The sequence below is a fragment of the Heterocephalus glaber genome, unplaced genomic scaffold (assembly GCF_053883595.1).
Source record: "Heterocephalus glaber isolate CG9 unplaced genomic scaffold, H.glaber_assembly_v1.0 deba00000937, whole genome shotgun sequence".
Taxonomy (NCBI): Eukaryota; Metazoa; Chordata; class Mammalia; order Rodentia; family Bathyergidae; genus Heterocephalus; species Heterocephalus glaber.
This window is the reverse complement of record NW_028258173.1, coordinates 6270437-6293667: the sequence shown is the minus strand read 5'-3', so window position 1 is coordinate 6293667 and position 23231 is coordinate 6270437. Positions and strand designations below refer to the sequence as shown.

Here is a 23231-nt window from a genome sequence, read left to right as displayed (position 1 = left end):
GATGTACATCCATACAGTGTGCCCTTCAGGTAAATTATATTTCACAATGGAAAAAGAACCCCACAAAACTGGGAGTCCCCAGGCGGAAGAGGTGACCCAAACAGGTTCACTAAGCCCCACCCTCACCCCGGGGTGGGGGAGGGATGGCAGAGCATGGGTTCCCCAGTCTGGCAGGGTGCCAGGCGGGCCCCGAGTCCAGCATGGTTGCCCTGTCCACGGCCTTCGTCCGCAGCTGCAGCGTCTCTTCTTTCCTGGGTCGCCTTGGCTCCATTGTTGGCCTAGGGGGTCAGGACCCGCCGATTCCTGCATTATTGATGCTCGCGCCTAAGGGGGGAGCCCAGCGTCAGTTGAGCCCGTATCCCCGCCAGAGCAGAGCCGGAGTGGTGCGCAGCCCGAGCTGAGGTCAGTCAGACTCCCCAAAAGGGAAAAGAACTGGGGCGTGTGAGGGCCGTGTTCTCTGGGTCGGCCATGGGTGGGAACAAGGGTAAAGCGCCCCGCTGCCGGGAGAGACCCAGGAAGCCGAGCTCGGCGGAACAGGAGTCCGAGTCGGGGGACCGCAGACCCGGCACGCGCAAAGCCCGCCAGGCGACACCGGCCTCGCAGCACGACACCGACGGGGACAAGGGGACCGCTGGTGGCCGCAGGAAGCCCATCGCCGAGGGTATCGGAGGAAGCTGCAGGCCTGGAGCTGGGCCCCCACCAGAGGCCCAGGAGAGGCGAGGCAGCACGCGGCGTCGGGGACACCGCGCCACGGAGGGTTGCGCGCCCGGGGACAGCTGTGGGGCGCGCCGGGGGGACGGCGAGGGGCAGTCTGAGGAGAAGACGGAACGGGGACAGAGCCTTCCCGGGGAGGAAGGGCGGACAGGCCACCGCGGCCGCCGCAAGAGGAGAGGGCACGGGGGATATGGGCGGAGAACGGCGGCTCGGAGGGGCCGCGGCTGGGACTCGTCGGGCGCGGACGGGGCCAGCTCGTGGGCCGACAGTGAACCCCGCGAGGTGTCGGAGCCGGCGGACACGGCCTCGGAAGGGACCACAACCGGGCCAGAGCCGACCCTGGAGCCCGGCGAGCGCCAGAGCAGCGACGAGGCTCGGGCCGGGACGTCGGGGACCAGGGATCAGGGGGCGAGCGAGGATTCGGGGTCGGGGACGCACGCGGAGCTGGGGGCAGCCGAGGGCACCGCCAGCCCGGTCTCCGGCGCCCGCGAGGCGCAGGGCGGGCAAGACGAGGCCTCCCTCGCGCTGGAGAGCCGAGGCGCGCAGGTTCCCGAGAGCCCGCAGCAACGTCGTGACTCCGGGTCGCAGCCAGGAGATGTGGCAGAAACGGCGGAGGCCTCCACTGCCCGGGCGCAGGGCCGCCAGGTGGGAAAGGTGGTGGGGAAGGTGCAGGCTGCGGCTGACGAGAGCCAGGCAGAGGCCAGAGAGGGAGAAGGACCGGGGGACCCAGGCCCCGGGGACCCGGCACCGCTGGCCGCCCTTGTGGTGCTCCGCAGGGTCGGCGCGAGGCCCCCGCCCGACACCTCTCCCCAGGCGGCGGGCCTCAAGGCGCGGCTCCTCCGCGTGGTGCGGACCCTAGGCCTCCTGCGGTGGCTGCGGTGGGGGCTTCGACGCGGGCTGAGACAGCCTTCCGGCGAGGGGCGGGGGCCGGGGAGGGAGGGCGAGGGGCGGGGGCCGGGGAGGGAGGGCGAGGGGCGGGACCGCTCCTCTCGGCTGCGGCGCCGACTGGCTTTGCGCCTGACAGGCTTAGCCCGGTTTGGGGGACCGCCGATGGCGCCCTCTGGCGGCGGCTTGAGCCCTCCGCAGTCCCGGAACAGCCCAGTCCAGGACTCCTCAGACTACGAGGACCCGACTCCCGATCCCAAGTTCGCAGTCGTGTTCCCCAGGATCCACAGGGCGGGGAGGGCGTCGAGCAGCAGGAGCTCAGAAGCGTCCGCAGACGCCCCCAGTGGGGAGGGTCGCGTGTGGCCTCGTGCAGGGGCTTCAAGGGCCAGTGAAGGCCGCAGGGAGAGTGGGGAAGGAGTCAGCAGGTCCTGCGGCGCCTCTGTGGTCTCACCGACTCCACCCGACGAAACTCCGCTAGAGAACGGCTCCAGCAGCAAAGCGGAGCCGGAGACCTCGGGGGCCGTGCCCCCCGGGCACTGGGCGCTGGGTTCGGGGCCCTACGAGGACCCCAGTCCAGGCACCGACACGCTGCTGCCCCGACTCACCTTGGAGACCCGCCTGCGGCGCGAGAGGAGTTACTGCGGGTCCCCCGGGGGCCAGTGGGAGCTGGAGGATGAGACCGAGGCGGCGCTGGAGAGGGACCTGGAGCAGAGCCTTGGGCCCAGCCTGGAAGCGCCACCCTTCCCGGGTGTGGAGGACAGGAGCCCCAGAGAGGGTCTGGAAGACACTGAGGACCTGGCTAGGCTGCGGTGAGTGCACGCAGCTCCTCATATCCCACCCCACCCTCATCTTTATGAATGTATAGCCCCTCTTGGATCCAGAAGAGGTTTTTGCCCCACAGAAGATCTTCTGGCTGGAGGGGCAGGTGGGGAGTGAAAAGTCAGGCGTCCCTTCCGGGGGCATGTTTTCTAATTGGCAAAAGCTTCCCCCTGGATCCCGGCCTGGTGCGGCTAGAGTTACTGAACCCCCCAGGTTGTGTGTGTGTGGAGGGGTGGGGTGGGGGGGTGGGATACCGGGGATTAAAGCCAGGGCTCTGACTTACACTCACAGCCTTTTAATTTTTTATTTTTGAGACAGGGTCTTGCTAAGTCACTAAGTTGCTCGGGCTGAGGGCAAACTTGTGAGCCTCCTGCCTCCCAGAGCACTAGGACTACAGGCGTGGCCCTGATCTGGGGTGGTTGACCTGCCCCAGGTGTCCCTGCAGCCAGTGGCAGCCAGCCCAGGGCCTCCCTTATCCCCGGCTGCTCACCCCCACCCCTCCTGTGCCCACAGGCTGGTGTGTGACAGTTCTGTCTTGTTGTGCCTCAAGAAGAGATTTCACCTCGGCCTCATCTACGTATGAAGGGCTCCAGGGAGGGATGGTGGGCTGCCATTCCCCCTCCTCTGGGCACAGAGGCTCCCCAGCACATCTGAGGGCTCTTAGGCCCTGGGCTGTGTGGGGAGACCTCTGCCTAGAGTGCTGCTGAGCAGAGCCAGGGCTGGGCTGGGGTCACCGGAGCCGCCCCCTTTGCAGTCCCCCTGCTCCCCCCATGTTCTGATGGGGGCTTCTGCTTTCTTCCCCAGACATTTGGCGGGCCCTTCCTGCTCTCTCTGAACCCCTACCAGCCGCTGCCTCTCTTCTCACCTGAGGTCTTGGCCAGCTACCAAGCAGGGAAGGCCCCCAGCACCACCCCGTAGGTGACTTTGCCCCTTGGACCCTGTGCTCACCTCCCAGGTGGCCAGACCCCCAGCACATCCAGTGACAGGTCCCGAGGCCTGTGGGCACGTCCTGCCCACATCTGGGTCTGTCCCCAGATGCACCTCTCTCTCCTCCCCCAGACACCTCTTTGCCATCGTGGCGGCAGCCCACAGCCTGTCTCAGAGCCCAGGCCGGGACCCCTGCATCCTCCTGGGGTGAGTCCTGCTGTCCCGCTTGGCTGAGCCCACAGACTGAGGGCCTGCAGACTAGGCATTATGGGTAGCCGCTCTGGACTCGACCAGGGCTGTGCGCCTCAGGTCCTCACACATCACCCCGGAGTGGCATTTCTCTTTGGTCTCCACACCTCAGGTCTCTCTTTCCTCAACTCTGGGGAGTTCCCCTAGGGTAGGTGTCTCTTCCGCATAGCACATCCCCAGTGCCCAGGCTCCTTGGGGCCATCACCTGTGCCCTTCCTGGAGACCTTCCAGGTGGCCTTCTCCCATCCTTAGCTCTTCCCTCCTGCAGGGGGCGCAGCGGCTCAGGGAAAACAGAAGCCACTAAGATGATCTTGCAGTTCCTAAGCAGCCTGGAACAGGGGCAGACAGGGGAAAGAGGGTGCCAGGTGAGGCTGGGATGGAGGCTGTCTCCCTCCAGGGGGCAGCTGGCCACTTCCTTTAGGCCAGTAGGGTGGTGACTTCTCCTGGGTCATTAGTCACAGGCGTGGCCAGGTCTGGGATGGGGGTGGGGCTCGGGGCAGGAGGGGCGCAGAGGGAGGGCGGCACAGGCAGCTGGCATAGAGAGCCCTCAGTGGGTGGCGGCACCGCTGTTGTCCCAGGGACACTTGAGTGACTCTCCCCCCACACAGCTGAGTGACCTGCTGCCAGTACTCAGTAGCTTTGGCCACGCTAAGACCATCCTCAATGCCAACGCCAGCCGTTTCGGCCAGGTCTTGTGCCTTCATCTGCAGCAGTGAGTGATGGGGTCCTGGTGGGCACAGGGGCACCTAGGGGGCATTATCCTTCCTGGGAGCCCTGGGTTGCTGCTCTTGGCCCCAGGCCCTGGTGGGCCCATTCTGAGAGAGGCCCCTTGGTGTGTGCCCTGGGCACCCAAATCTGTCTCCTGTGCCCACAGTGGGGTCATCTCGGGAGCCTCTGTGTCACATTATCTGCTCGAGGCTTCCAGAGTGGTGTTTCAGGTGAGGGCCACCATCCTGTCCACCTCATCACCGCCCCAAGAGTGGGAAGGAAGAAGGGGCTGTGGCTCCAGGCACTGCTCCCCTAATCCAGTCTTGCTCCCCAAGGCCCAGGCTGAGCGGAGCTTCCATGTTTTTTATGAGCTGCTGGCAGGGCTGGACCCCAGGGAGAAGGAGCAGCTCTCACTTCAGGGACCAGAGAGCTACTACTACCTCAACCAGGTGGGGCATGCCCTCGACCTCATGTGCGGGGGAGGGAGCTGCCCAGACAAGGGTCTCCGCCCACTGGCCCTCAGAGGAGCCAGATGGTGGGGCCTGCGGGAAGGCCATGCCCTACCCCTCAGCCCACTGTGCTTGCAGGGCCAGGCCTGCAGGCTCCAGGGCAAGGAGGACGCCCAGGACTTCGAGGGACTGGTGACGGCCCTGCAGGTGCTGGGCTTGTGCCCTGAGGAGTTGACCACAGTCTGGGCCTTGCTGGCCACTGTCGTGCATCTGGGCAACATCTGCTTCTCTTCTTCAGAGGTGGGCTTCACCTGTGGTCAGGGCCAGTGGGGATGGGGATGCAGGGTCAGCCATGGTTGTTTGCATGATCAGGGCAGTGACAGTGTTGCCAAGCCCTCGTGCATAGGAAACTACAAAGCTCTGGGCCAACCCGGAAAGCAGATATCCCCATTGTACAGATGAGAAGGCCACCCTGGTGCTTCTACATCTTCCTGATACCTCTTCCACTCAGCTGCCCTAAGAAGAGCACCTGGCATTAACTGAACAGCTATTATGTGCAGGGTACTGGAAGCATCACCTGACAAGTGTTTTCTAACTTAGTTCTTGTGACAACACCATGACTGAAGTGTGACCGTTTCTCCTTTAGCAGTAAGGCAGTAGGGGCTCAGGAAGGGAAAGAGACTCACAGATCTGCCTGGCTAGTAAGGTGAGAAGGTGAGGACTTGCACTCAAGGCCCTCAGACCCAAAGCGTGGCTCATGATGGCCCAGATTTCCCCACGTGCTATTATCCCTTTGTGTCACAGGGCAGCTGGGTCCCTGTCTCTGCCCTGGGGAATACGTCCACTCCACAAGCAGACCTCTCCCTGTCCCTTCCTCCACCCAGCGGGAGTCCCAGGAGGTGGCCTCCGTGTCCAGTTGGGCCGAGATCCACACAGCAGCCCAGCTGTTGCGGGTGCCCCCAGAGCACCTGGAGGGGGCTGTCACCAGGAGGGTCATGGTGAGCCCAAGGGTCCTGGGGAGGTGGGGAACGGTCCTACCACCTTTGGCCTGGGTGCCTGCTGGGCCTGACAGGCACCTCCCCTGGCCTCCAGGAGACACCCTACGGCCGGGTCTCGAGATCCCTGCCCGTGGAAAGTGCCATCGATGCCAGGTGGCCCTGGGGACGGGAGAGCGGGCCAGGCCGGTGCTCTGCTCTATGTGGCTGACTCCCAGTGCCTCCAGGGATGCTCTGGCCAAGGCCCTGTACTCTCGGCTCTTCCACTGGCTCCTGAGGAGGATCAACGCACAGCTGGCAGCCCCTGGGGAGGGAAGCAGCGAGGGCACCATCACGGTCGTGGACGCCTATGGCTTTGAGGTCAGCCCTCGGGTGGGACCCAGGATGGGGCACCCCACTTCATTGTGTTGTGTTTCTGGGGGTTGCCAGCTCCTCCTGAGCCACCTGCTTGTGGGGCCATGTCCCTTCTCTGGCTCCTTCTGCAACTACTGGGCAGCTGAGGGGTCAATGGCACCAGGATGGGGCCTGGCCATACGAGGATGGAGGCGAGGGAGCAGGCCCTGCCTCTGGGGACACAAGTGATGCTGGCAGGTAACTGTAGGGTTCTCGCTTCACTCACCTCCCAAGGGTGTGACTGAGAGGAGGATGTCCCTGCCACGTGCCCATGTTCATTTCCAAGCAGGCCCTCTTCTGGCTTCTCTGGTCCCTCCTGGCTCCTCTCTGAGTGTCCGGCTAAAGAGCTGGGTCCCTGGAAGGTCCGAGGCTCTGGATAATTTGTGTCCTGCTGCTCAGTAGCTCTGTGACCCATGCAAGTGAATTAACCTGGCTGAGGCGAGCATTCCTGTGTATAAGGTCGGGGTCACAACGGGACAGTCCCCGAGAGCTGCCTGCTCCATAGGTGCAGCCTTCCTGCCCTGCCCTGCCCTGCCCTGCCCTGTCCCGACATCTGCTCTGGAGAGTTCTGTCCTGCTTGGCCTTGCAGAGACCCGGGGAGGCCCCAGGCTAGGCCGCCCACAGCCTCACCTCCCACTCACCAAGGGGCAGGGAAGAGGGAGGGTCCCCCACACCTGCCCAAGTTCACATCGCCTCTGCACCACTTGCCGAAATTCCCCTCTTCGGGCCCAGGGGAGCTGGAGGAGAGGAAGTGGCCACCTTAGACCCTGAATGGCCAATATTCCCTGCCCGCATCTATGTCCTCCGTGACCTTGGTCCTTGGTGTGTGTCCTTGTGACCATCTGTCCTGCGGGATGTGGGATTCTGGTAGTCAGCAAGCTAAGTAGGCAAAGGCTGGACTCCAGCGTGGCTGAGACCAGGCTGTGAAGCCTCACAGCGGTACTGGAGCAGGGAACAGGACTGTGGGCAGCCGGAGGGAGGCCTGACGTGCAGTGGCCCTTGGCCTGTGCCAGGACCTTTGGGCTCGACCTTGTAGGCTCCGGCTCTTTGAGCCCTGGAGAGAAGGATGGGGAGCCCCTGGGGAGACAATGAAGGGCTCAGGCTCTGTGTGCAGCCCCACCGACCCTGTGCCCACCTCACTGCCCGCTGCCCCAGGCGCTGCGGGTGAACAGCCTGGAACAGCTGTGCAACAACCTCGCCAGCGAGCGCCTGCGGCTCTTCTCCAGCCAGACACTGAAGGCCCAGGAGGAGGTAGGGACCTGGCCGTGGCCATGGCGGGGCCCTGGGAATTGCCCAGCAGAGGCCTCCTTGGTAGAGAGAGCAGTGCAGTAAGAGCTCAGCCTGAAAGCACCCTTTCCTCGGGGAGGTTCCTTCCTTCCAGGTCAAGGTTTACTGTCTATAAAGTGGAAGCTCAACCCTGCTCCAATTCAGTGAGCCCCTCGAGAACAGGAACTGTAAATGGCTGAATGCAGCCAGGTGTGGTGGTGCACAGCTGTACTCCGGGAGACTGAGACAGGAGGATTGCAAGTTCAAGCCCAGCCTGGGCAACTTAGTGACTGAGCAAGACCCTGTCTCAAAATAAAAAAATAAAAAAGGCCTGGGGGTGGAGCTCAGTGGTTCAGCCCCCAATACCAATGGGAAAAAACAATAAAGGTTAGAAGCGGGCTATTTCAGGAGGAGTGTCGGCGAGAGCTGCTGCCCTGGGCGCCCACGCCCCAGCCTCCTTTCGAGTCCTGCCTAGACCTCCTGGTGGACCAGCCCCGCAGCCTCCTGAGTATCCTGGATGCCCAGACATGGCTGTCTCAGGTGAGGGCGGGGCAGTGACCCGTGTCAGGGATAAGAAGTGAATGCCCAGAGCCAGCGGGGCCCCAGAGCTGGGGGACAGGAGGCTATGAGTGTGGGAGACCCGGCCACAGCCGCTTGGCACAGCCTGGGGAGGACACCAAGGGGAGCCCTGGCTCTCGCTTGTTTCTGGGTGAGCTTAACCAAGGTCCCTGGCCTCGGGGCTCAAGTCCAAAGAGCAGGGTGGTGGGCCGGGCCAGGGCTCACAAAGGACTTCTGCGGGTCCTCTCTGATGGTGGCCAGGTGTCCCTCAGGCCTCCCACTGTAAGGGACAAGCCTCAGGGCCACATGCATCCATTCCGCGAATACTTTGTGCCTGCTGTCTGCTAGCTCTATCTAAATATTCCTCCTTACCCTTTAGCCTCGCCCCACTTCGTATTTTAACACTCACATCCAAGAGTGATTATGGAGCACATTTATTCATTCGCTCGTTCCTCTGCACTGGACTACGTTCTGTGACGGCCCTGTGTGAGGGTCCAGTTCTACCCCTAGCACATGTTCAGGGGTCCCTAAAGAAGGAAGGACAAATTTGTGTGCCTGGGACCATGCTAAGGATAAAAAGCGATCATAGACCCAGTCTATCCCTTCTTGAAGCCCACAGTATAGAAGGAGTGAAATGTTAATGTTTAAAAATGCCAGGGTGTGGTGTGTGACTCTAATCCCAGGATCAGGAGGCTGAGGCAAGAGGATTTCAAGTTTGAGACCACCCTGGGCTAAATAATGAGATTCTCTTTCAGAGAGAGAAAGAGAGAGGACACCAGGTACAGTGTTACACACCTGTAATCCCAGCACTCAGGAGGCTCAGGCAGAGCACAGCCTGGGAAATTTAGGGACTAAGCAAGACCTTGTCTCAAAATAAAAAGTAAACAATAAGCTAGAGATGTAGCTCAATATAAAAGTCCTAGGTTCAGTCCCCAGTACAGGGGAGAAAAATCAGTTTTCAACACACATATTTGAGATCCCTTACTAGATATAACAAGTATCAATTTGTAAATAATTGTTTTTCCCAGTTCACATTCCAGAAAGTTTTATTAAAACTTGTCACTGGTGTCTTTGAGGTCCAGGGCTATTTTTGGAAACCTCTAGCAGGGTTTTCCAGGGCTTGGCACTGACCCCATTGAGCAGGCTACTTGAAATGTAACACCATTTGGGTCAGAGGAGGTGCTGGCCCTAGAATTATCACCCCAAGCCACTGTTGTCACTTTGTAGCATTAGGGCATGTGGCCCCCAGCCCTTTGCTGCAATGTGTTGTTCATGAGCTCTGTGAAATGACCTCTACTGGGGTGACATTTTGAAAGTGACCTTTGGACCTAGAGATGTAGCTCTGTGGTAAAGCCCTTGCCCAGCATGTGTGAGACCGTGGGTTCCATGCCCAGCATAACGCCCCCCCAAAAGAGAGAGAGATTTGAGAGTCTTGTAATTGTGGGACCATACTCCCAGGGGAGTGACATATACATCTATTCTAAAGCTCCCACTGCCATTCCCTTTAAATGGCTCTGTCCAGCCTCTTCTATAGCCACCAAATCTACTGTTGACTGAGGTGATTCTTGGCCCTAGACCAACATGTCTATCTCAGATGGTACTTGATTGTTCAAAATAAAGTCATTGAGAAAGAGGGCGTACCCTCTACAGGGACTCCGGCATAGAGTGACACATCCCTCCTGGGAGAGAAGCTGGGGGAACGGGACTGCACAGCCTTCTACTCAGGCTGCGTCCTGCTGGGTCCAGGACAATATGTACAAACCCTGAGGTTGCTTGACTCACCGCTTATCAGGCCACGGACCACACCTTCCTCCAGAAGTGTCACTATCACCATGGTGATCACCCAAGCTATGCCAAGCCCCAGCTGCCCCTGCCCATCTTCACTGTGCAACATTATGCTGGGACTGTCACCTACCAGGTATGGACCTCAGGGACAGACGCCAGGTGAATCAGTGAGGCAGTGTGACCTTGGTATCTCCTCCCAAACTGAGTCACTGAGCTTGGCCATGCGTCCCCGCCTAGACCAGGGGCCCCTCCCAGACCCCAGGGAGATTTAGTGATTCTGGGTGAGAATTACGAGGTGGGGGAGTCGAAGCCTGGGGACCTTCCAGATAGAAAGCAGAGCACAAGGCTGGGAAACCCCTCACTAACAGCTGGGTCTCAGAACTCCAGCTGTTTACTTTGCCTTCTGGGTCTCTTTCCTCATCTGTAAAATGGGCACAGAAATCTAGCCTACAGCATTGTCAGGAGCCTGAAATGCAGTAAGACCGAGAGGCCTGGCAAGTGCTCACTCCTCAGTGAGCATCCTTTCCCCCTTCTGAATTCCATGTCACCAGGACACCTGCTGAGGACAGGTGTCTGGCCCCAAGGAGGGACAGTGTGACTGGCAGGTTTGAGGTAGGGAGAGTGACACGGAGCAGATGGCACGCTCTGGTTATATGAGAAAAAACAAAAACTATCCAGGAGTTACCCAAACGAGAAATACTAGGAGTTGGAATGAAGAAAACTAGAGCTGGGGTTGTAGGTCACTGGGTTCTATCCCCAGCACTGAGAGAGACAGACAGACAGACACACAGAGACATATTTCAGTGGAAACAGTGTGGTCTGTTCTTGCGTAGTTAAGTTATTCTAGAAAAATAATACAGTCCCTGGTGGAATTCTTTTTTTTTTTTTTCACTTTTCTTTTTTTTTTGGTACCGGGGATCGAACTCGGGTCCTTGTGCTTGCGAAGCAGGCAGCAGAACCACTGAGCTAAATCCCTGGTCTCCCTGGTGGAATTCTTATAGGAGGGGAATGGGTTTTGGTAAAAATTATCATAACATGTGCATGGTGGCACAGACCTGTAATCAAAGCACTCTGGGAAGCTGAGGCAGGAGGAGGATCAAAAGTTCAAGCTCAATCTGAGCTTTTTTTTTTTTTTTTTGAGACAAGGTCTCCCTATGCCGTTCAGGCCACCCTTGAACTCACTATGTAGCCCAAGCTGGCTTTGAACTTGTGATACTCCTTCCTCAGCCTCCCTAGTGCTAGGATCACAGGCGTGCAGCATCACTCCCAGCTTCAGCCTGAGCAATTTAGACCTTGTCTCAAAAAGTAAGAAAGGGGAGGTTGGGGATATAAGTAAAGTGTAAAAACCCTAGGTTCAATCCCCAGTAGTGCACACACTGTGTGAGAGAGAAAGAGAAATTCAAGCTTCATCTGGAGAAAGAATGCATGAGAGTCATCAATAGAATATTGAAGCAGGCCCAGGGATTTAGCTCAGTGGTTCTAGCACCTGCCTTGAGAGTGCAAGGTCCCAAGTTCGATCCCCGGTACCAAAAAAAAATTTATAAAATAAAATAAAATATTGAAGCAGAGGATGAAGGAGGGATTTGCTGTGCCAGATAGGAAAATGTATTCTGAAGCCAAGGCCTAAATGCAGATGGCATGGATAAGCAGTGGACCCATTGGTGGATGGAATAGAAAGTCCAGCCGCTGCGCCAGGGTATATGAGAGTACTGGCTTCATGACAAGGCAGTCTCGGGAAGCAAGTAGGAGAGGCTGCACTCTCCCAAGAAGGAGTCGGCCACGTTGGCCTTCTCTCTGACTCCCCGTCCATCTCTGGCAGGTTCACAAGTTCTTAACCAGAAACCGAGACCACCTTGACCCCGCCGTGGTGGAGATGCTTGCCCAGAGCCAGCTGCAGGTGCCCCTGGCAGCCCTCCCATTCTGCCTTCTCCCCATAGTCTCTTGCCCAAGGGACAGCCCTGAACCCCCGGCGCCCTGGGGTCCTGGTTCCCCGGCCTGTGGGAAGGGTGGACAGGCCCAGGGCAGCCCCTCAGCCTCATCTTGCCCACAGCTGGTGAGAAGCCTGTTCCAGAAAGCAGAGCCCCATCGAGGGAAATCCACACTGGCCTGCCGCTTCCTGCAGTCCCTGGGGGAACTTCTAGAACAGCTGGGCCGGTAAGAACAGCGACCCCCAACTAGAGACCCCAGGGAGCTGGATGGGGGAGCTGGGCTGTGTCCAGTGAGCCCCCTTTACTCTGCAGGAGTCACATTTATTTCATCCAGTGCCTCAACCCCAATCCTGGAAAGGTGAGGACCCCCCACCCCAGGTCCCAGGCCTCCCCACTCCCCTGGCTCCTCCCCTCATGCCTTGGCTGTAAGCCCATGACTGCTCCTTCATCAGTTCTCTCTCTGGCCATAGATCCCAGGCCTCTTTGATGTGGGACATGTAGCAGAACAGCTGCACCAGGCTGGGATCCTGGAGGCCATCAGCATCCGCAGTGCCCACTTCCCCATGCGCGTCCCCTTCCAGGCCTTCCTGGCCAGGTAGAGCCCTGGGGCGGAGCAGCCAAAGGTCCAGTGCCTCTCGGCAGGACAGACGGAGAGGGCTCCTTCCTGGTGGAGAGGGACCCTTCCCTTTTGCCCGGACTCTGGGCCTGGCTTCCAAGCCTCCCCCTCTCTCCTTCCTCTTTCCGAGTCACCCTCCTTTCATTATTTACCGTCCCTCCTGCCTTCACCTGCCCCTCCTCCACCCAGCAAGACTCTGCAGTGCTAAAGCCCAGTTAGAGGAAGGGGGGACAGTGCCTGCCCTGGGGGTCCCAGTGTGGTGAGGGGGTGAGTTAGTGAGTTGGGGATGGTGGGCCAGGAGCAGAGCCCCTCGGATGGCAGGAGGGGTGACCAAGCACAGCAGTGGGGAATGGGGCACAGTGAGAATGAGGGGCTCTGTGTGGGGATTTTGGAACCCCCCGGGAAAGCTGGTGGCCTTGTTGTGTTGTTGTTTGCGCATTTGGCTTCCCACTGGCTAGCAGCCTCTCAGAACCCCCTGGAGGGATGCCTCACCCCAGGCTCTGCTGGCCCTGTTTGGCATGATGGCCTTGGTAGTGGGGACACCCTGGCCGTGGGGCTGAGATTGAAGCAGGCAGCAGGTGTGTGTGCCCTTGTCCTTGAGCCTGCCTCTTCCCAGGCCAGGCCAGGAAGGTTCTGTCCCTGCCCTCTGGACACTCACCAGCTGCAGCAGTTGCCACCTCCCAGGAACCCTGAGCCCTGAGGCTGGGTAGGGGGAGCTTGGGGTGCTGTTGTCCCCCTAGCACTGACCAAGTCTGTTTAATGGTCTGCTGCCCTGTGCCCCCTCCCCTGCCTGCCTCCCTTCCACCACACCTGAGACTCACTGTGCTGGGCTGTGCAGGGTATCCAGGGCAGACAGAAGCTGCAGGACCACACTCCCACTGCTCCTACCATCCAGAACCAGCTGCATGGCCCCCTGCACACACACAGTCCTTCGAGCCCATCTCCTCTCCCAAGTGGAGGCCCCACCTCCCCAGTGCATGGCTGTAACCGGGCTCCCAAATTATGGAATGACCACCAAACTGGATAACTAGAGAGGGGCTCGGGGTGTCGATCAAGCATGAAAGGAGCCCTTGCTTTTGTGACCTCAGCTGTGTGTCCTTGGGACAGGTTCCAGGCTCTGGGGACAGAAGGACAAGGCAGCTTCTCTGACCGGGAGAGGTGCGGTGCCATCCTCAGCTGTGCGCTGGGGGCTGAGTCTCCACTTTGTCACCTTGGAGCCACCCAGGTGGGTTCCAGGGTCTGTGTGTGCAAGCAGTCAGGCATGGGTGGAAGGGAGAGGCACCTTCAGGCACAAACCAGGGACAAACTGCGTTGGGTGGTCCTGCAAGTGGTGGCACAATGGCGCGGGGCTGGGCAGCGGGCTGTCTGGGACAATCTGGGGTACACAGTTTGGCAGAAAGGCAGGAGGCTGAGGCCAGGGAAGAGCAGGCACATCCTGGCCCCTGCGCCTGTCCCACCTGCAGCCACACCTCTGCCCACAGGTCCTGCTGCAGGAGCAGGGCTGGCAGCAGCTGGAGCGACTCTGGGCCCAACGGCGCTCCCAGGCCTTGCTCACCCTGCGTCGTGGCCTCCGCGGCTGCATCTCCTCCCACCAGCGCCTCCGCCTCCTGCCCAGGCTGCAGGCCCGAGTGCGTGGGCTCCAGGCCAGGTGGGCGGGTGGAGCGGAGGGCTGAGGTGGGTAAGATGAGGCCATGGACTCCTCCAGGTGATGAGGCAGAGTTCAGGAGACATCGACCCTCAAGAAGCGTCTCCCTGTCCCAGTGCCGTCTCATCAACTCTGGCCTCTCCTTGATAGCATTGCAACTCCTGCTCATGCAGCCTCTGCATGAATATCCCCAGGCATGAGAACCTGACTGTCTGATGAGTCTGCCTGAACCTGCGGTTCTCACTCCTCCATTTTCTTTTCTAATGTTTTCTTCACCTTGAAGCAAGAACAATCATTTAGCCCCGAGTGGTGTCACACACCTGTATTCCCAGGACTCAGGAGGCAAAGGCAGGAGGATCTCCACAAGTTCAAGGCCAGGCTGAACTACAATAGGGAGATCCTCTCTCAAAAAACAAAACAAAACAACAAAAAAAACAAAAAGAATGATCATTTAAAAAAATGAATCAGGTTGTGTAAGGTCCTGCCTACCTCTCCAGCCTGTGTTTAAGTCAGACTTTTACACTCCAGCCACGTGGACTTCTTGGTCTTATAATGTGACCCTTCCCGATGAACTCCTGATCAGTGCATTAACTCCTTCTGACCCTTCCCAGCCTGTCTTCGTTCATCCAAGCAGCTGCTGCCAGATGCTGACCATCTGTGCCCCCCTGGCAGATGCTGGTGGTGCAGGGATGAAGTCAGCAGGGATAGTCCATTCCGGGCTAGTGGGGGAGTCCGATTCAGACAGCAGACCAGCCACTGATTGTGGCAAGGGTAACACAGGGCCAAGAATCAAGTAAAGACTGGGACCCTAGGAGAGGGGGGCAGCCATCACCACTGTCTGGATCCAAAACTTTCCACCACGTAAACAGATATTTGTAGCATTAAGTCATAACTCCCTAGCTTCCACCCCAGCTCCTGGCAACTTTCAGTCTACTTTCTGTGTCTATGAATTTGCCTTTTCTAGATATTTCTTGGAAGCTATCTTACACAATATTTCCTTTTATGTCTGGCTTATTTTACGTAGCGTAATGGTTTTGTCTTGGTTTGCTTTGGTTTTATGGTACTGGGGATTAAACTCAGGGTCTTTACACTGAACTACACACCAGCCCTTTTTTACTTTTTATTTTGAGACAGGATCTTGTAAAATTGCTAAATTGCCCTGGGTGGGTCCAAACTTTCGATCTTCCTGCCTCAGTCTCCCGGAGTGCTGGGATCACAGGTGTGCACCACTACGCCCAGCTTAGCACAATGTTTTCAAATTTCATCTATGTTACAGCATGTATCAGGACTTCATTTTTTTTTATGGCTGAGTAATTCTCCTTTGGTGGATTAACTACACATTATTTATATCTGTTTATCTTTTGGTTATTTGAATTGTTTCCATTATTTATGAATAATGCTGCTATGGATATGGCTGTACAAGTATCTTCTAGTCTGTGCTTTCAAGTTTCTTAGGTCTGTAATCATTTGTTCTATGTTGAACTTTTTGAGGAGCTGCCCAGCTGTCTCCCACATCACTTTTTGTGGTTGTTGTTGTTTGGTACCAGGCATCAAACTTGGGACCCTGCACTTGCGAGGCAGGTTTGGTGCCACTGAGCTAAATCCCCTCCCCACCCCCGAATCACTTTTTATTCCTACTGGCCATCTACCAGGGTCCCAGCTTCTCTGCATCCTTGCTGATGACTTGTTATCTTCTGTGTTTTTAGTTATTGCCATCCTTGTGAGTATGAAGGAGGATCTCATGGTTTTGCTTTGCATTTCTCTATTGCCCAGGGATGTTGGATATATTTTCATGTGCCTCTTAGCCATTAGCATATCTTCTAAGAGAAAAACGCCTCAAGTCCTCTGACTGGTTTTTTAAATTGGATTGTCTCTTTTTTGTTGGGCTGTAGGAAGCTCTTATATTTTCTGGATATTAAGCCACTATCAAATATGTGCTTTGCAAATATTTCCTATTCTGTGGATTGTCTTGTGTGTGTGTGTGTGTGTGTGTGTGTGTGTGTGTGTGTGTGTTGGTTCTAGGGGTAGAATCCACGACCTCACAAATGCTAGGCAACACCCCCAGCCCTATTTTTTTTTTTTTTTTTTTGGTACCGGGGATCGAACTCGGGTCCTTGCGCTTGCGCAGCAAGCACTGAAACCACTGAGCTAAATCCCCGGCCCTCAGAGTCAATTTTTACATGAATGTCCAGGCGCAGAGGATTCAGGTACCAGGCAGGAGACGTTAGTTTGAACCCTCATCCCTTCATTACCCCCCACGGCCTCCAGGAAGCGATACCTGCGGCGACGGGCAGCTCTGGCACAGCTGAACACCGCACTCCTGCTGGCCCGGCCCTTGCTCCAGAGGCGGCAGAGGCTGAAGGTGACAGGGTTTGGGGAGGCTGCTGGACTGGTGAGGCTTGGGTGGAACCCAGGCAATCTTGTCTGGAAAGTCGCTGAGCCCCGACGTGCTCAGCCTCTTAGCCCAGCCTCCCAGGGCCCAGGGCTCAGAGACCATTGCTCCCTGCACTCTTCCATCTGGCCAGGGCAGCCAGGGGCCCTAGGCGGCCACTGCTCCCTTCCCACACCCCCTTCTTCCCTGGGGTTCCTTCCATCCCCTCCAGCCCTCTGTGGGCCCCTACTCTTCCCCCTCTTGCCCAATGACTCCAACTTGAGGGCCATAAAGCTGCTCAAAGGTCAGTACCCACATGCTGCCCCCTCCCTGGCCTCTCCCTGGCTGGACTTTGTCCCCTGGGACCATTTCTTCCCTTCTTCCTGCCCTCTTCCCGGTACCCTGGCAGACGGGCAGTGACGTCCACAGCAGAGGCTGGTGAGAGTTCAGAAGGCTGGGGGGAACCAGGGGTGGACTGCGCAACAGGCAGCTGCCCCTCTGGGTCTATTGTTCCTTTGTGGGTGCCAGGGCCTCCCAGGGACCCTAGGGAATAGCTGACCTGCAGAGCTGGGAGCAGCTGCCGGGAGGCCCTAGGTGGGTCTTGACGGGGGGCGCTGGCTCCTCCTGCATCTCCCCACAGCCTGGGTATTGGAGTGGCCAGCACAGCGGCGGGGCCTCAGGGAGCATGCCAAGCATGGTAAGTGGCCTGCAAGTGGGAGGGGCTTCGACATGGGCTCTGAACCCCGCACACCTGGCACAGCTTGGGGGAAGGTGGGAGCTAAGGGTGTTGCCAGGGGTCTTGTCCCTCATGTGCCCCCTGAGGGCAGGACAAGGTGCCCATGGCTCTGCAGTGCCCTTTTATCCCTAGGAGGGTTCTTGGGGCGCTGCTCGTTTAAATAGTCAGGCCCAGAGTCCTCGGTCTTCGGAGAGGATATTTATATCAACCAGGGAGTGAGGGAGAAGAGCGGGTCCCTCTCTCAACTCCTGGGAACTTGGTCCCGTCCACTAGGAGCTGGAACACTTGGAGATCCCAGCTGAGCTGGCAGCCTTGCTGAGGACGGCAGGAGGTGAGTCTTGCTGCCTCTCCTGCCAGCTCCTGCGGGCTCCCTGCAGATGGGGGCTGGTAGCCGACGAGAACAGTAGGGTTGGTGCCATTTCAGACATAACACACAGTGTCTCCTTTCCAGGCCACCAGGATGCCCTGGCTGGAATCATCACCGAGACTATGCCCCCTGAGGTTCCTGCCTGGCCCAGCCTGACCCTCCCACTGGACATAGACCTCTTCCCCTTCTCCAGCTTCATCTCCACCAGCTTTCAGGTGGGCCCCAGGCCTGTGCGCTTCCTGCCGGCCCAGCATTCCCTAGCGTTAGCACCTGCCAGGCAGAAAGAAGCTTGGCCTCTCCCTTTCTCCATCTTCTGCAGCTGTCAGGGCTGTGGATATAGCCAATCTGCTCTGAAAATATCCATTAAACTGAAATAGCTCATTGTGGACATTATTTCAGTCCGTGAGGCCACGCCTTTGTATACCTGTGGTATTGTCCTGCCCTTGAAGTCATCTCGTTAAAGAATGTTTGACACGGAAACTGTCCAGACTACAGTATGAAATACAAAAGCAGGATTCAAAACTGCACATATAGTACAATCCCAGTTTTCTTTAAAAACAACAAGGGAGGCCAGGGATTTAGCTCAGTGGTTTCGCCACCTGCTGCGCAAGCACAAGGACCTGAGTTCGATCCCGGTACCAAAACAACAACAACAACAACAACAACAAACAAACAAGAAAGAAAGGCTAAAATGTTAACTACTTATCTCTGGCTGTGGAATGTTAATGGTAGTTCTAATTTTTAATCTTCTGCTTTCTGCATGTATGGTTAACAATCTCCTAATCAGAGAACTACTATGATGCATTTCTGAGCTGAGTGTGGTGCACATGCCTGTAATCTCAGCACTCAGGAGGCTGAGACAGGAGGATTGCCACAAGTTTGAGACCTGGGCTACTTAGTGAGTTCAAGGCCAGCTTGAACTACATACCAAGACCTTGTCTCAAAAAACCAAAACCAAAAGAGACAAGCAGAAAGATGCATTTCTAAGAGGGTTTTATGCCCCAGCCCTCCCCTTCTCCCAGGATGCATGCTCCGTGGGGGGTCCCCCGGGGGCTACCCTTCCCCGTTCAGCACAGAGAACAAGCTCTGTATCACCCTTCTCTGCAGGAGCCCTCCCTGCCTAGCCCAGGGCAACCTCTGGCCAGGCCACTGACTCGGCTGGAGGGAGAGAACCCCCAGCATGCCCTGGACATCAACAGGGTGGTGAGTAACACATCCTGGAGGGGACAGGGGGCCTTACAGGGGCCGGACCGGCACAGGAGAGTCCTGCACTTCCTCCCCTGCCCTGGCTTTGTGTCACAGATGCTGCGGCTGCTGGGAGACGCATCCCTGCAGTCCTGGCAGGAGCAGATTATGGGCACTTACCTGGTGCGGCTGGGGCAGCACCGGCCAGGGCTTCGGGACGAGCTCTTCAGCCAACTTGTGGCTCAGCTGTGGCACAACCCAGATGAGCAGCAGGGCCAGCGAGGCTGGGCCCTCATGGCTGTCCTGCTCAGCGCCTTCCCCCCAATGCCCGCCCTGCAGAAGCCACTGCTCAAGTAATGGAACCAGCCGGAGGGGACCTGGTGGGTGGGGTTCATGCAGTGCCCTACCTCACAGTGGCTCTGTGCTGTCCCCACAGATTCGTGTCTGACCAGGCCCCCCAGGGCATGGCAGCGCTGTGCCAACACAAGCTGCTGGAGGCCCTGGAGCAGACCCCACTGGCCCCAGGGTTTGCCCGGGCCCACCCCCCGACCCAGCTTGAGTGGAAGGCCGGATGGCGGCAGGGCCGCATGGCACTAGATGTCTACACCTTCAACGGTGATGCCCACCTCCCCCAAAAGCCTCCCAGGCCCACAGCGGAGCCAGGCTTGCCCCTACCCTCCCTGGCTCCTTCCTGCCTCTGCCTTCCTGCTGCCCCCTTCTGTGACTCTGTTCTCCTTTCTGTCCTGTGTCTGGGACCCCCAGGGACAGCTGCCCCTTGCTGTCAGGTGCATCCTGCTGCCCCTTACCCTGCCCCACTCCCTCCCCTCAGAGGAGTGCTACTCAGCAGAGGTGGAGTCCTGGACCACGGGGGAGCAACTTGCTGGGTGGATCCTACAGAGCAGGTACGGAAAGTCTGGGATAGGACAGTGCAGCCAGAGCCTACTGTCCTCCCACACACCTCCCGGAGTCCAGGGACAGAGGCTGCTCTACAAGGGCCAGCAGGTGTTTTCAGGTAAGTGGGTGGATTCCAAATGGAGAGCAAAGAGCAGTCTAAACAAGGGGCCGAGTGAGCCCGGTCCAGATTCTAACAAGGAGAGTGGTAGAGCTGTAGGGTAACCAGGGAGGTCTTGAGGCACTGGCTGAGTGGCCCCAGCACCTCACAGACTGTGCCAGGGCTGCAGGGGCCTCTAGGGCTCCCTTCCCAGGTCCCTCTCCTTGGCTCGGTGTCCATTCCTTGTCCCGGCAGGATGGTCCTCTGCCTCACTGACCACCCTTCCGCTGCACCTTCTTGTCCCATCCAGAGGCCTGGAGGTGCCCTGCCGTGGCTGGTCCGTGTCACTGCACTCTGGTGATGCATGGCGAGACTTGGCAGGTTGCGACTTTGTGCTGGACCTGATCGGCCAGTCCGAGGATCTGGGGGACCCAACTGTTCCACGCAGCTACCCCATTAGCCCCCTTGGCTTGTAGGTGCCACCCAGTACCCCTGTCCCCCACTTGCCCCTGCCCAGGCTCACCCCTGTGGTGTATAGATGCTACTGCAGCGCCCCCCCAGCCTCCTCCCACCTCGTCCCCATGGCAGCCTCTGCATTTTATGCCTGCCTGGGCTTCCCTCGCAGACTCAGCAGCCCCCTTAGCCAGACCTACTCTCTCCTCCAGACCCGAGGACATCCCGCCTGCCCCTGGTGTGCAGGCCCCCTCTCTGCCCCCAGGCTTTCTTCCAGGTCCAGCCCCAGCATTGTCCAACAGAGGCCACACAGGTAAGGCACACTGAGGCGGGCAGAGTGACAGGATGGGTGTATGGGCAGCCCTACCTCCAGCTGGATCCACCAACCTGTCCCTGCCCCACAGGGGAGGCCCAGACATCAGGGAGCCTGAATGGCTTCCTGGACCACCTCTTTGAGCCTGTGCTTGCCACAGGCTTCAGTGTAAGTGTTTCCCATACACCCCCAGCCTACCCTGCCCCCTTGGGCCTCTGCTGCCCCTTCTGACTTTCCCAAGCTCTGGCTCTCACAGTGTGACCATGTCCCTTCAGGATCTGGAACAAGGCTGGGCATTGAGCAACCGCATGAAGGGAGGGGGCTCCATTGGGCCTGGGCAGCAGAGCTACCCCATGGGTGAGTGTGGGGCTGATTCTGGTCCAGGGCCCTCCAGGCCCAGCAGCAGAGGTGAGCATGATCTGGGATCCCTCGGGCAGCTGAGATGGGATGGGAACTCCAGCCAGCACCCTGGGGCCAGTGCTCTTGCCTTTGCTTGGGCTGGAGGGAGGTGGCCTGGGAAGAGACTCACCTGTCCCCTTAGTGTACCCAGGGATGATGCAGATGCCTGGATACCAGCCAGCCATGATCCCTGCACCCATGCCCATGATGCCAGCAATGGCCACAGTCCCTCCTGCCATGCCAGGTAGGGCTGAATTGAAGTCACCAGGGTCCCTTCTCAGGAGAGCAGCTGCCAGCCCTGAGACTAGGAGGGCCCTAGCAGGAGTCCACAGGCACAGGGCACTGAGGGCCTCGAGTGTGACCATGGTGCTCATCTGCTCCGGCCCACCTGCTGCCCTCACAGCCATGATGGTGCCACCACAGCCACAGCCCCTGCTTCCCAGCCTGGACACGAGGGAGCTGGCGGTCCAGCAGCAGAACTTCATCAACCAGCAGGCGCTGCTCCTGGTAAGGGTGGCAGGGCCCGGGGCTGCTGGGGAGGGCAAGGCCGTGGCACAGGGCCAGCCAGCCCTCTAATGTGGCCCACTACCCATCCCCCTTAGGCCCAGCAGATGACCAATCAGGCCATGAGCCTGTCCCTAGAGCAGCAGACACGCCAACGCCAGCGCCAAGCCCTGGCCTCTACAGCTGCCTCCTCAGCACCACCTGCTGCCTCCCCAGCGCCACCTGCTGCCTCCCCAGCTGTCACACCCAAGCCCAAGAAGTCCCCTGTCCCCCAGGAGGACCCAGAGCATGACTTGGAATCAGCGGGTGCCTGCTCAAGGGTAGAGCCGATGCCACATGGATGGTGGGACTTGGGGTGGGGACAGTAGGTGCCAGGGCTACAGGGATGAGACATGAGCAGGAATATTTGGAGCAGGGGTGGGAGGGGGATGCTGGGAGTGTGGTAATGTGGCGGGCTGGGCTGCTCTTCACTTCCCCCTTCTACCAGGAGACCTCGGAGGGGGCTGAAGACAGGACCTGGCACCCCAAGAGCTTCCAGCAGAAAAGGGACTACTTCCAGAAGATGGGTGAGGGTACTCAGGGTGGCCTGGCCAGGGAAGGCTGGGTATCACTGTGGCCCATCTGGGAGCCCAGACAGGCAGGCCAGAGGAGCTGCTGGGCAGATGCGGGTGACAGAAGACCATCTGGGGCATTTACAGGGCAGCAGCAGATCAAGGTGAAGATGGTGAAGCCTCCAGCCAAGATCCAGATCCCCTGGGGGGAGGAGATGGAGAAGGAAGAGGAAACCAGAGAAGGTAGGGCCGATGGGCAGGGGCCGACGGGCTCTTGAGCTTCTACAGTGTTTAATCATCTGTTCGTGTTCTTCCCCTCAGTGCTGTCCCCTCCTCCACCCCCAGCTCTGAAGAAGCCACTGAAACAAAGTGGAACCAAAGCTGCAAAAGAGGCTGCCGCAGAGGCAGCCGCGGAGGCCAGGCCAGCCCCAGGCCAGGGGCCCGCGGTGAGCATCTCAGGCCCCACGTCCCCTCGGGCAGAGCCCAGCAGGGAGATTGGAAACATCATCCGCATGTACCAGAGCCGCCCAGGGCCTGTGCCTTCGCCTGTGCAGCCCATCAGGTGGGCCCCAGGGGGAGGTGACCAGGGCCTTTCTTTAGTCCCCAGGGAATCCCCCTGTGGCCCTCGTGACCCCTTCTTTCTCTCACAAGGCCTCACAAAAGTTTTCTTAAGAAAAACGACCCTAAGGACGAGGCTCTGGCCAAGCTGGGAATCAGTGGCACCTCCCCACCCCCGCCGGTGAGCCCTTCCCCGTCCCCTCCAGGGGGTAGGCTCTGAGTCCAGGGCTTTCGGGGTGAGCTTGGCCTTGCTCGCGTGTCTTCTGTGTCCCCCCAGACACTGGGCCTCAGCATGGGGAAGGACCCTCCACCGGCTGTGGCTCCTCGACCCAGGTCCAGGCCACGACCTGAGCCCTCCGTCTCCATCAGGGAAAAGCAGGTGCCCCTCCGGGACCTGTTTGGCCCAACCCCACCCACTACCCCGGCACCCCCACCCCCACCAGCACCACCACTGCCTCTGCCCGAGGAACCCCGGAGCCCTTCGGCGGAGCCCCCTGGTGAGGAACCACATGTCTCCTGCGCAACAGGCTTGGCTAGGGCGGGGGAGGGACTCCCCATAGCCTCTTGGGACTCATGACCCCACTCATCTCCACATGGCTGAAGTCAGCTGCTTGCACTTCCGGACTTCAGAGCCCTGAAGCTCCAGCTTCCGTGTTCCTGCCCAGGGCAGGGCCTGGGCACCCTGCAGCCTGCCTGGCACTGAGGGACTGTCACAAACTGGGTGTTGCCCTCAAAGCACACCTGACAACCTCATAGGGAATTTAGTGGCCCTGACTGGTGGGGTCAGGGACACCAGGGAAAGTTTAGGACCAGAAATGGAGACAGGTGATGCTGAGGGCGGGAGTGAAACAGCTGGAGGCCTGGAA

The 23231-nt window shown here is 58.8% G+C and overlaps 1 protein-coding gene across 1 annotated transcript in view; it reads left to right on the top strand.

Moving 5' to 3' along the window:
• The first annotated feature begins 233 nt into the window (after positions 1 to 233).
• Myo15b (myosin XVB) overlaps positions 234 to 23231 on the top strand; it is a 31744-nt gene continuing 8746 nt past the window's right edge. The window contains 40 exon segments of the mRNA XM_087208157.1: positions 234 to 2408; positions 2932 to 2995; positions 3223 to 3332; positions 3478 to 3552; positions 3863 to 3959; positions 4203 to 4306; positions 4469 to 4532; positions 4638 to 4751; positions 4890 to 5051; positions 5636 to 5749; positions 5844 to 5902; positions 5974 to 6106; positions 7295 to 7390; positions 7814 to 7945; positions 9756 to 9881; positions 11568 to 11645; positions 11799 to 11902; positions 11989 to 12034; positions 12147 to 12271; positions 13400 to 13517; positions 13774 to 13940; positions 16206 to 16299; positions 16949 to 17005; positions 17318 to 17375; positions 17496 to 17626; positions 18519 to 18614; positions 18714 to 18949; positions 19033 to 19211; positions 19426 to 19498; positions 19898 to 20059; positions 20253 to 20353; positions 20445 to 20521; positions 20629 to 20710; positions 20895 to 20996; positions 21156 to 21259; positions 21355 to 21576; positions 21744 to 21822; positions 21955 to 22369; positions 22459 to 22546; positions 22643 to 22862. Coding sequence (XP_087064283.1) covers positions 469 to 2408; positions 2932 to 2995; positions 3223 to 3332; positions 3478 to 3552; positions 3863 to 3959; positions 4203 to 4306; positions 4469 to 4532; positions 4638 to 4751; positions 4890 to 5051; positions 5636 to 5749; positions 5844 to 5902; positions 5974 to 6106; positions 7295 to 7390; positions 7814 to 7945; positions 9756 to 9881; positions 11568 to 11645; positions 11799 to 11902; positions 11989 to 12034; positions 12147 to 12271; positions 13400 to 13517; positions 13774 to 13940; positions 16206 to 16299; positions 16949 to 17005; positions 17318 to 17375; positions 17496 to 17626; positions 18519 to 18614; positions 18714 to 18949; positions 19033 to 19211; positions 19426 to 19498; positions 19898 to 20059; positions 20253 to 20353; positions 20445 to 20521; positions 20629 to 20710; positions 20895 to 20996; positions 21156 to 21259; positions 21355 to 21576; positions 21744 to 21822; positions 21955 to 22369; positions 22459 to 22546; positions 22643 to 22862 — 6604 coding nt within the window. The 5' untranslated portion in view covers positions 234 to 468.